This window comes from Camellia sinensis, chromosome 3 (assembly GCF_055761805.1).
Source record: "Camellia sinensis isolate YWXY chromosome 3, ASM5576180v1, whole genome shotgun sequence".
Classification (NCBI taxonomy): domain Eukaryota; kingdom Viridiplantae; phylum Streptophyta; class Magnoliopsida; order Ericales; family Theaceae; genus Camellia; species Camellia sinensis.
Genome location: NC_138963.1, coordinates 91,401,109 through 91,413,270, shown reverse-complemented (window position 1 = coordinate 91,413,270; position 12,162 = coordinate 91,401,109). Strand labels below are relative to the sequence as shown.

Below are 12,162 nucleotides of genomic sequence, written 5' to 3'. Positions count from 1 at the left end.
ATCACCATTGTAAGATAAATTGAAAGAGAGAGAAAAATTGTATGTATTATTGATTGATGTATTACAAGATTGTTGTATATTGATTTGTATGTTACAAGCTATTATATAGGAGAGGTGTGAGGTAAGTGAGTGGTGGTAGTGGATGGTAGTGGAGGTGGTGGGTGGTAGTGGAGATGGTAAGTGTGTTAGGTTTAGTGGGGTGGATGTAGTGGGTTAGGTTAGTGGGTTAGGCTTAGTGTACATTAACAGCCCCCCTCAAACTCAAGGAGGATAGGCACTAGCCAACTTGAGTTTGGAGAGAGTCACAAAACAGAAAAATAAACTGATAAATAAAACAGGATAGGAGACACGGTATGGTCGTGTCAGACCGATGTAGCAGACAGTTTATGGGGTCATGTCGGACCGTTGTGGCAGACAGTTTACGGGGTCATGTCGGACCGTTGTAGCAGACACTGTGTGGTCGTGTCAGACCGATGTAGAAGACAGTTTATGGGGTCATGTCGGACCGATGTAGCAGGACAGTTTACGGGGTCATGTCGGACCGGTGTAGAAGACAGTTTACGGGGTCATGTCGGACCGTTGTAGCAGACAGTTTACGGGGTCATGTCGGACCATTGTAGCGGACAGTTTACGGGGTCATGTCGGACCGGTGTAGAAGACAGTTTACGGGGTCATGTCGGACCGTTGTAGCAGACAGTTTACGGGGTCATGTCGGACCGTTGTAGCAGACACTGTGTGGTCGTGTCAGACCGTTGTAGCAGACAGTTTATGGGGTCATGTCGGACCGATGTAGCAGGACAGTTTACGGGGTCATGTCGGACCGTTGTAGCAGGACACTGTGTGGTCGTGTCAGACTGATGTAGAAGACAGTTTATGGGGTCATGTCGGACCGTTGTAGCAGGACAGTTTACGGGGTCATGTCGGACCGTTGTAGAAGATTGTGGTGGTGCACCAAGAGGGTGACTTAGGGAGTGCGCCATGGGCGACTTATACATTATACTGGTATAACCCCCCCTCAAACTCAAATAGGTGTGAAGATAGAAACCTATTTGAGGTTGAAACAAAGGGATTGATAAAGCTGACCGGTGTAAAAGACACTGTATGAGTGTGTATATAGGCTGCCCAAAAAAAAAAAAAAAAAAAATATACATGGATGTAGAGATCGAGCCCTCAAAAGTCGTGCCCTCAAAAGGTGTGCCCGCACCCTCAAAAGGTGTGCCATCAAAAGGCGTGCCCGAATGCATCAAAAGGCGTGCCTGTTTGTCGGCGAGAAGAGGCGCGCGATGCGCGTGGCTGCCTCGGCTATTTAACCAAGACAGAGCTGAGGCAGAGGCGAAGACAAACAATTGGCGAAAATCCTCTAAAAAACTCTTCGTTTTGCTGAGAAGGTTTTGCTGAGAAGATACTCTGTAACACTCTCTATAACACTCTGTTGCCCAGAAAAAATGGCTTCGTCTTCCCGCGGGCTGCTTACCCTCTTTCCCGACCTCAACGAGTCTACAGGAGAGAGAACTGGTGCGGTGGCCAGTGAACCTCAACCAAACACTGCTGGGTTTGCTCCGCTGAACTTTCCGATGCAGTCTGTGGAGCAAAAAATGGCGGTGCAGTCGGATGTGGAGGCCAATCAGTATACGTTGAAGGCATGTGTGGAGTCCATGACGGCGGTCACAAATCTGTCGCACCGGCTACAGAGTAGGACAAATGAGGTGCAGCAGTTAAACTCCCAGCTGGCTCTGCTCCAACGCATGTATAAGGATGCGCGAGCAGAGATGAGCGTGCTAAGGGCAGAAAACAAGGAGCTGAAGCGGAAGGCCACCGTGATGTTCCGATTTGGAGGGCCGCCATATGCTGCAGTGGAGGAGCAAGGAATAGTGGTCATGCCCAGTGGAGTGGGAAACACGGAGGCAACACCGGCAAGGGCCGCCCATGATGGAGGCAAGAAGAAAAGACCTGCGGCAGAGTAGAGAAGAAAAATCCCGCCTGTGGATGTGGTTGTTGGGGTTGTGTGTGTTGGGTTGTTGTTGTTGGTTTTTTTTTTTTTGTTTTTTTTTTTGATGTAAAATGGTGATCGGGGTGAGCCCCGACATGAATAAAATATGGGCTGTTGTGCAAATTTGGAAATGTTTGATAGATAAAGATGAAGAAAAATAATAAAGATGGGAGTGGGAACAGGGCGAATCAAGAGCACCACTGAAGCTGGATAATAAAAAAGAAAGTTAGAATAAAAAATAAAGTTTGGACGGTGGATGAGTTTTTTTTTTTTTTTTTTTGAAAGAATAATAATAATAAAAATGTATTAAGGGGGAAGAAGCAATTCCCGTCGGTGTGTGGTTTTTTTTTTTTTTTTTTTTTTTTTGTTGTAATAAAAATAATAAGAATAATAATAAGATATTAATGGCAAAAGCATGTGTCTGGGGGTTGGAAAGTAAAAAAAAAAATGAGAGAGAGAGTGTGTGGGGTACATGATGAGTTGGGTCCAGGAAGAGAGAGTGTGAGATCATTTTGTGGCTCGGTGGGGAGTGAACAGTTTAGAATAAAAAAGTGTATAGAAAATGGGGGGAAGTGGGTTGAATAAAAAAAAGGAATTGTGAGGTGGAAAGGGGAAAGAGGAGAGAGATGAAAGTGCATGGGTGAGTGGGATCAATTAAAAAAAGACAAGGTTGCCATCTCTCTCTTTCTCCCTCTACAATTGATATAGGCACACACATGATACAAGGAGGGAGAGGAGACAACAGATACAACACAGACAACTCATTCCTCTCGGCTCTCTCCAGAGACACGACACACACCATGCACATAGCACGCACGGTAGTGTGCATGGGTCTAGAGAGAGAGAGAGATGGCCATGATTGGCCAGGTTGCCGGAGAAGGACGTACTGAACTGGGTTGGTGATGCTGGGTGTGTGAGTTGTTGCTGTGCATGGCTGGACTGCCGTGAGTGAGATGTATGGGTGTCTCCTCTTTTCTTGCCCGTGTGTATGTATCTCAAGCTGTGTGTGTGTCTGGGCCTCAGTGTCTCTCCATATCAGTGTTGAAGCTCTAGTGTGTGCATGGAAGGAGAGAGGTGGAGCTTGTGGCAACAATGGCGAAGAGAGAAAGAGAGATGTAAACCGAAGGGAGAGAGAGATCATCAATCACCCCATTCCCAATAACAAAGAGAGTCTTTTGATTGCCGACATGTCTTCCAATTTCTGCTCAAAGCCGGATCTACGCGGGTGCCCATTTGAGAAATCCGTGAGGTCTTTGATGAATGTTCCATTTACTTTGGAGAAATCTGAAATGGAGGCTGAGATCCCTTCACCTAAAGTAACTCTTTGAATATTTCTAGAGAGAGAAAGTTGAAGAGAGACCGGAAACCCCTCTCCTCCGCTGGAAGTTCCATGACGGAGCTAAGGAACAGAAACCTCCGCTGGAGTTGGGTCGGAAAAGTCGCCGGAAGGAGAGAGGGAGAGGGAAAGAGGTGGTTCACGGCAGCAAGAAATGTGGCAGCGGAATGAAGGTATGTGTAGAGGTCCGGCGGGCGGCCAAGGCGAGGTTGCCGCCCGCCGGTGAAGCAGAATGATTAGGTTGTTAACTTAGCTCTGATACCATGTAAGATAAATTGAAAGAGAGAGAAAAATTGTATGTATTATTGATTGATGTATTACAAGATTGTTGTATATTGATTTGTATGTTACAAGCTATTATATAGGAGAGGTGTGAGGTAAGTGAGTGGTGGTAGTGGATGGTAGTGGAGGTGGTAAGTGTGTTAGGTTTAGTGGGGTGGATGTAGTGGGTTAGGTTAGTGGGTTAGGCTTAGTGTACATTAACAACCATATATATGAACACGAATTAGAATGGATTTAACTGACTCCGAAATACTCCACGAATTTCGCTTCCTCAAAGTATTCAAAGACGGCCGGGTAGAGAAAATCAGCTGGCCGCCCGTCAAAATCCCTCCCTCCGACGACCCCACCACCGGCGTCCGATCTAAAGACGTCCGCATATCCAACGAACCCGAAATCTCGGTCCGAATATTCCTTCCCAAATTACCCGACCCGACCCACAAGTTCTCCCTCATCGTCTACATGCACGGTGGCGGATTCTCCATGATGTCCGCCTTCACCCCCCACTACGACCGCCACGCCCGCCGCCTCACCGGCGAATCCACCTCCATTGTCGTTTCGGTCGAGTACCGTCTCGCTCCGGAACACCCAATACCCGCTTGCTACGACGACTCTTGGGCTGTGCTCCGGTGGGTCGCCGCCCACAGTACCAGAGATGGAGCCGAGCCTTGGTTGAACGATCACGCCGATTTCAGCCGTGTATTCGTCGGCGGAGATAGCGCCGGAGGGAACATGGCTCACACGTTGGCTTACCGGGTCGGAACAATCGGGTTACCCGGAGTTAAACTCGTCGGGGCTTTTTTGACCCACCCGTATTTTGGGGGAGTGGAAGCGGATGATAAAATGTGGATGTACATGTGTCCGACTAACAGTGGATTTGATGATCCAAGGATGAAGCCGCCCGTAGAGGATCTGGCAGTGATTGGGTGTGAGAGGGTGTTGGTGTTCGTGGCTGGGAATGATCATCTGAGAGAGCCAGGTAGGGCCTACTACGAGAGGCTGAAGAGGAGTGGGTGGAAAGGGAGCGTGGAGATTGTGGAGAATGAAGGGCAGGAACATTGCTTCCATCTGCATGACCCCACCAATGAGAATGCTGTGGCTCTGGTTAAAAAGATTGTTGATTTCATCAACCAATAATAAGTTGAATAGGTGGGGCCTTCCTTTAGATATATTACTATTTCTATTTGTGATGAAATGGGTATTTATTATTATTATTATTTTTTAAGGGTGTATGAAATGGCTGTGTGAGAAATAATAATGTTGTTTATACACTTCAAGGAAAAATGTTGTTATGTGGCCTCTGCATGCATGTAGTTATGTCCAATAATATTAGAGCAATGCTATGTACCTTGAATTCACTCTTTGAATGGCTTGAGTTTTTGTTCACCGGTCGTCTGGTCGATCGTCTGGTGAACAAAAATTCGAACCATTCGAGTCAAGGTGAATTCGAAGCACCAAGGATTACACTATTATAAATTTTAAAATTTATATTTAGGAATCATAAGTATTTCAGATGAATTTTACTTTATACTAATTTTAAATTTATATCATACAATTCATTTCAATGTAAAATTTGAAGTACCGATTCATAATCCATAGTATTTCTATAGTTACTTTTAGAATAATACATTTGTGAGTTGTGCCTCTAAATTATAAGCAAAATATGATGAAATATGATGCGATAGGGATAGGGATAGGGATAGGGATAGGGATAGGGGTGGGGGGTGGTCATAAGTTATTCTCATACTTCATTTTTCTATATCTATTCATACTCCTCTTGTAGGTCCTAATTCAAACTCACATTGATAATCTAAACAATCTACTTCATAGAATTCACATTAAGGGATTGTTTAGGATGATCTATATAAGTGCATTTTTTGGTTAAAAAAGTAAAGAGAAAAAAGATGTATATTTTGAATAATTTTTTGACTTTTTATAAAAAAATGTATAATAAAATATTGTATTAAATATTAAAATTACTCTTGTACCCTTCCTGACACATACTGATAGGTACATCAACGCATCAGTGCATGTCAAAATTTTGTTGACTTTGAGAATTCATGGCTTACAATTAGCCACGTCAGTGCATTTGGTAAAATGTGTAAAGATAGGTACATTTATTAACACTGATATACACTCAAAAGTATTGAATTCAAAAGGGCAAATTTGTAATTTTGCCCTTTGTCTATATAGCATTTTTTTTCCCGCCCACCCTGTGAATAGTGTTAATTTTTTTGTTTTTTCAGTAACTTTTTGAATTATTAACTTTTTTAGGAGATGCCAAACATCCACTAAATGTTATTCGAGTTCGACTCTTCTCTAATTTCCTCAAAATTGGAGTATTTTCTAGTCCTTTCTAATAATGCGACACGCCAGGGTTAATGATTTCAACGACCCAGATCACAATAAATCAACTAATTTGATATTACCCCTAAACGATGCGTTTTGAATCTCCAATTTCCTCACTAATGGTGTCTTCCTCTGTTCTCCGTTAAAGCTTCAGAATCTTCAATTTCCTCGTTTTCTTGGTCCTTCCTGTTAATGTATATGGTATATATTCTTAAATATATTAGGTATTGATTTTCTAGATATAATTGTATTGTCATAGTTAGGTTTCGTATAGAATACTCTTTCTCAGCTTATATATACAGACCTTCTATTGTATAGGATTAACACATAGTGAAGACATTTGAGATGCTTCACATTGATGATAGTAAACTAAGGGTAACTCTAGTGAGTTCCTACCTCAAAAGTGATGTGGGCCAATGGTAGAAGTACGCCAAAAGCAGAGAAAACTTTTGTTATCACTTTCCAAGACAAATACATACCTCCCACAGATAGAGAGAGACTGAGGTAAGAATTTCAAAACCTCAAGCAACTAAACCTGCCAGTGGCCGAGTTTGAAGCGGCCTTCACTAGTTTGTCCCTGTTTGCACCGGAGTTGGTGGCAATGGAGGAACGCGGTTGCATAGAATTTGAGAAGAGATTGAGAACCAAAATCTTGTTCAAGGTTATCGGAAACATGATCCAGAACTATGATCATCTTGTGCAGGCGGCGGCGTATGTAAAGATTATAGTGTAGGCCGAGGAGGGGAGATTTCGGGGTTCGAGGTCTAGGGGTCAAAAGTCATAGGGGACTTTAGAGTTGGCAAGGAGCATCAAGGCTTCGCTTCATCCTAGCCTCAATCACAGCAAACTAGATGTACATTTCCACTGCCGAGTGTTGGCTTAGGGAGGAATGCTCAGGGCAGCTTTACTTGTTTCAAATGTGGCCAACATGGTCACAAGGCTAGTGCCTACCCACAAAAGGGAGGAGGGCAATAAATGTTAACTCCATCACCACCTAATCGATCTCAGAGTCAGTCCTAGAGTAGGGGACAAGGACTTATATGCTTTTAGTGTGGTTAGTCGGGCATTTGAGGAGAGCTTGCCCGCAGTTGGGAGGCACATTTGTGTCGAGGCAGACTCAGAGCCATCAATAGGCTTATTCAGTCCAGACCTCGTGAGCTAATCAGGGAGCCACCTTGGCTTAATCAGTGAGCAGGCCTATGCTCCGAGGGATGAACAGGTTGATCAAAGGCCACAGGGGCGCGTGTATGCTGTTAAAGTGCCAGAGTAGTTGTCAGAATCCTCAGTTGTGAGAGGTAATTTTGTCGTGTTCAATTCTTTGGCTAGTGTGTTGATTGATATGGGTGCGTCGCATTCATTTATATCTTCTGCTTTACTTCTGCATTGGGGGTTAGAGATCCTCGTTTCACCACCCGGTTATGAAAAAGCCTTCAAGAGGAGTTGGGAACTAAGTTGACTCTTAGCATCGCTTTTTATCCTCAAACCGATAGGTAGTCAGAGCGTACTATTCAGATTTTTGAGGACATGCTTAGAGCTTGCGCCATTAATTTTAAGAGGTCTTGGGAGAGACACTTATCGTTGATTGAGTACACCTATAACAGTGTTATTAGGCAAGCACCGGGATGGCACCGTTCGAGGCCTTGTATGGCTGACGTTGTATGTCACCATTTTATTGGGCCGAATTGGGTGATGCACCAATGTTGGTCTCGGAGATTGTTAGAGAGACGACCGAGAAAATTGTTCTCATTCGAAAGAGGTTAGCTACGGTTCAAAGCTGACAGAAGAGTTATGCCGATAAGAGAAGGAGACCTCTATCCTCCGAGGTTGGTGACCATGTGTTTCTTAAGATCTCGCCGAGACGGGATTTGATGAGACTTGGTAAGAGTGAAAAGTTGTCTCTAAGGTTTATTGGACCTTTTGAGATTTTAGATTGAATTGGGGAAGTGGCACACCGTTTGGTCTTACCGCCACAACTTTTTGGGGTTCACAAGTGTTCCATGTATCCATGCTTAGGAAGTATGAACTTGACCAATCATATGTATTTGATTGGGTTGACTTGGAGGTAGATGAGGATGCCTCATACGAAGAATGACCGATTCAAATTTTAGATGTCCAAGAACAAGTGTTGAGGGGTAAGACTATACCATTAGTAAAGGTGTTATGGAGACACAATGGGGTTGAGGAAGCAACTTGGGAACGAGAGGTGGAAGTCCGTTCCAAGTATCCAGATTTAATTGAGAACGCTTAGTTTGCTCTAGATTCTAATTTTCTCTTGTGCTTGAGAATAAATTGTTGAAATTGTAAACCACTTGTTGTTATGATTGTTGTTGTCTTTTTAAGTATGAGAATTGTTGTAGGATTGTTACAATTATTGTTAAACTTATGCTTATGATTGTCGTATTAGTGGTTGTTGGTATTGTGGCCTTGGCCCATGGAAAATTTTGATGATGGTAGTGGAAGGTTGTTGAGATTAAGATCTCCATACTATAATTGAATTGTTGTTATTACAGATTTATTATTGCCATTTGTATAGTTGTTAACGCTCGGAGCCCTTTTATTGTTAAATTGTCTTTATTCATTAGAGGTGGTTGGGGAGAGGTGTGACCAAATTTCGGGGGCAAAATTTCCTAAGAGGGGAGATTGTGATGTCCTGGATGTTAGACTTGAATAGTATTGTGTAGTAAGATGGTGTGCTTTACTTCCGGCATTTTGTTTATCGTATTGGGTCATTGAGAATTCTCTTCTGCTCTTACTTAACCTCACTTAACATTTATGGGTTAAAAAATTTGATTTTTGGGCGTTGGAATTTGTTTTGGGATGTGAAATCAAATTCTGGGCGTTGGATTTGGCAACCGCTCTAGTGGAATCACATAGAGTTTTTTGGGAATTTCTAGGCAAAACCACTCGAGCAGATTTTCTATGAAAAATCTGGGTTTTCTCTAGAGCAAACCGCCCGTGGAGGCATCAGAATTTGCTCGTGCGGATTTGAGATTCCGTTCGTGCGGATTTCAGTGCATTTGTCTCGAAATTTGAGCTCATTTTCTCAAAATTGATGTCAAAAACGTGTTTGAGGCACTTTTTCACTTCTCTCTTTGTGTCTCTCTATACTCATCTTTTCTCTTCCTTATCTCTACAAATACACCAAAATCCAAACTTCTCTCTAAGATTTAGCCAAAATCTTCAAAAATTTGAGAGGGCTTTTTACACTAAATCGAAGAAGGCGACGAGAGCTACGTTTACACCGATTGAATTGAGTTTTCATCAACGTTGAGCTTTAGGGTTTTCATCTCCACCCTCTCCCAAGCTTGAGGTAGGGATATTCTTAGAGTTATATATATGTTTTTACAAGTTTATGTTTGTTTATAGTATTTATTACGTGTTTGGATCATGATTTTGGGTTGATGAACCCTAGATGATATTAGAAGTAGATTTTTCCTATTTTCTCCTAAAGCTTTTGAGAGTATGAGCTATGTTCTAAAGTGTGGGTGTTATTTTGGAAAAATCTTTTCGAAAATGAAATAAAAATATAGTTTTGGTGGAAACCTTAGAAATTTAGGGGCTTTGGGAAAGGTGTTGAGATATTGTGAAATTTATGCTTGATTAATTGTTATGTGAGTATATGATGGAGGAAATTTCTATAGTTGTATCAAATGAGAAAATTTCCTGAGAAAATGAGAATTGTTGATTTGAGAAGTTTGAGGAATAGTTTATTGTTGTTTGTCTTGGAAAGACTAAATTTTAAACTGATGATTAATATGTGGAGAATGCATGAATGATGATATTGTTATATTATCTCTTGTAAAATGTATTATGATATTAAATTGATAAGAGATGTGGAAATTTGATCACAATGGAGGATTGTGTGGTGGAATTGAAAATGAAACTATATTAATGCATCATTACAATTTGCATTGCCGTTACTTTTAATCATTGTTTCAAACGATTTTGAATCTTGCATTGGAAAATTATTACTTTGAGAAATGAATTGTTTTGTGAAAGAAGATCATTTTGATTTGTTTTGGGGTAAATACATTAGTAAGTCCGGATAGGGGGTGTAGTTGGTATTGGTTAAGTTGGCCTGAGTGTCCATGATGAAAAACCGAAAACATGTGCGGAGGAGGTACCATGTGCCTTCCGGTTAGCAACCGGTAAAGTAGTGATTGGTAGTGCTTGATATGCCTACTTGCAGACACCAACCTAGGGATTACCTGAGTCGTATTTATCATCCCTTGAACTACATTGAAGTTATTGAATTATTGTGTTTTCAAATTGCATTGAGCACAAGATTTTCAAAAGGTAGAGATATATGTTTTGAGTATGACATGACATATATGCATTCATTTCAAGAGATTGTATAAAATGTATATACTTTGTTAAGATTTTCCTACTAGGCCTTGTGCTCACCCTATGGGATTTTGTGTAAGAAAGGATGTGGTGATCCCGCTGAGTTAAAGGAGTGGAATGTATTTTGAGAGCACAAGACTCTTTTCTTTTGTTGTAATTAATTTTGACAAGCCACAGGCTTTACATGTATGGGTTCGGAAACCATTTTTTTCTAACCGAGCTTAAGCCTTGGAATTTGTAGCTCTTGAGGGCATTGAATTGTATTTGACTTATTGTGCTACATGATATAGATTCATATTCTAGGAATGTTGAACGTATAATCGCATGTGGAGCATTTTTTGCAAATCTTTAGACTTTAATGAATACAAATGTTAGAGATTGGTGATGATGTTAATGCCGAGGCTTTATATTCCGTATTTTAAGCAATAGAAGCTATTCATTTGGAAAACAAGATTATATTGTTGGAAGATAATGAGTCCATTTGTGTTAATTTCTTGGGGGCGTTACAACTGCTCTAGAATTATTTACATGTTTATTGTGTAATGATTTCATATGTAACTTTTGCCTATTAATTTTAATTTAATTATTTGGAGTTATAAGTTTTTGTAACTTGTTTATCATTTTAATTTTTTACTTGATTTTGCTATTAAATAGATTTCTAGAAGGTTTAAAATAATTTATTTCTTTTACACTTTCTTTCAATTATTTGTTTTGTATTTTGTTGTGTGTTTCTGCTAACTTTGTTTATAGGAATACTTGTGCGAAAGGGAATGGAAAAAATTTACAAAACCAAATGAAAGAAAATGGGATCGCAATACGAAATTTGGACGACTAACCTTTTTGTTGAACATAAATACCTAAGCGTGGAAAGAAGTTTTGGACCAAATTGAATCCTTATGGATTGGTTACTTTTCTATATATTTGAAGCAATTTGTTGCTTGTGTTTTAGTAGTGGTTAATTTACCAATATGTTGAAGCAAGTTTGTTTGCTTGTAATTGTTTGGAAACATTTTACTTGTTTGTAATTGTTGTAACAATTTTTAATTGCTTGTAGGTTTTGGAACTTGGTTTGTTTTAACCTAGTTTATCTAGTGAAAAACTTAATTCTAAATTTGTTTCTCATGGACTATGAGTCAACATGCTCTTGAATGTTTTGTCTAAGGTTAACTGAGTTTTAATTGGGACCAACCCTTCTAGTCTTCATGGAAACTTTCCTGACCATGTTTGATTATAGGATAAGTGGTGAGACTAGTTTTGAGTTAACTTTCCAACTTTGGAATTTTCTAGTGTCAAGTTTAGTTTCTGAAAACACATAAATTTTGTTATATTTTCCAAAATGACAACTGTAATTGATGCTATTGCTGCTGCTAATATTGGTGGGGATTAGAACCCCAGGTCAACTAGTTTGCCAACCCCTGTTGTGACCTTTGTGGTCAATCTTATTGCTACTCTTGCTGTTCCGGATGGACCGCTCAACCATCATGAGCGCTCGGAGAAATTCACTGGAGTGAATTTCAAGAGGTGGCAGCAAAAGATACTCTTCTACTTGACTACTCTTAGCCTTGTGAGGTTTTTGAGTGAGGATGCACTAGCCGTGGAAGAGAATGAGCAAGACAAGCAGAAGCTTATAGCTCTAGATGCTTGGAAGCAGTCGAACTTTCTTTGCTAGAACTATGTTCGAAATGGCTTGGCAGATACACTGTTCAACGTGTTTTATGCCAAAAAGTCGGCAAAGGAGCTGTGAGATGCTTTGGACAAGAAGTACAAGACTGAGGATACTGGGGTAAAGAAATTTGTCATTGGCCGGTTTTTGGATTTTAAAATGGTGGACTCGAAACCGTCATTAGCCAACTCCAACAGTTCC

General features: G+C 40.9%; 1 protein-coding gene across 1 annotated transcript; it reads left to right on the top strand.

Moving 5' to 3' along the window:
- Positions 1 to 2,727: 2,727 nt before the first annotated feature.
- Positions 2,728 to 4,889, top strand: LOC114266265 (2-hydroxyisoflavanone dehydratase). Its single transcript, XM_028207158.2, has one exon. The coding sequence runs from the start codon at positions 3,837 to 3,839 to the stop codon at positions 4,740 to 4,742; it is 906 nt and encodes a 301-aa protein (XP_028062959.2). The 5' UTR covers positions 2,728 to 3,836; the 3' UTR covers positions 4,743 to 4,889.
- Positions 4,890 to 12,162: the final 7,273 nt, after the last annotated feature.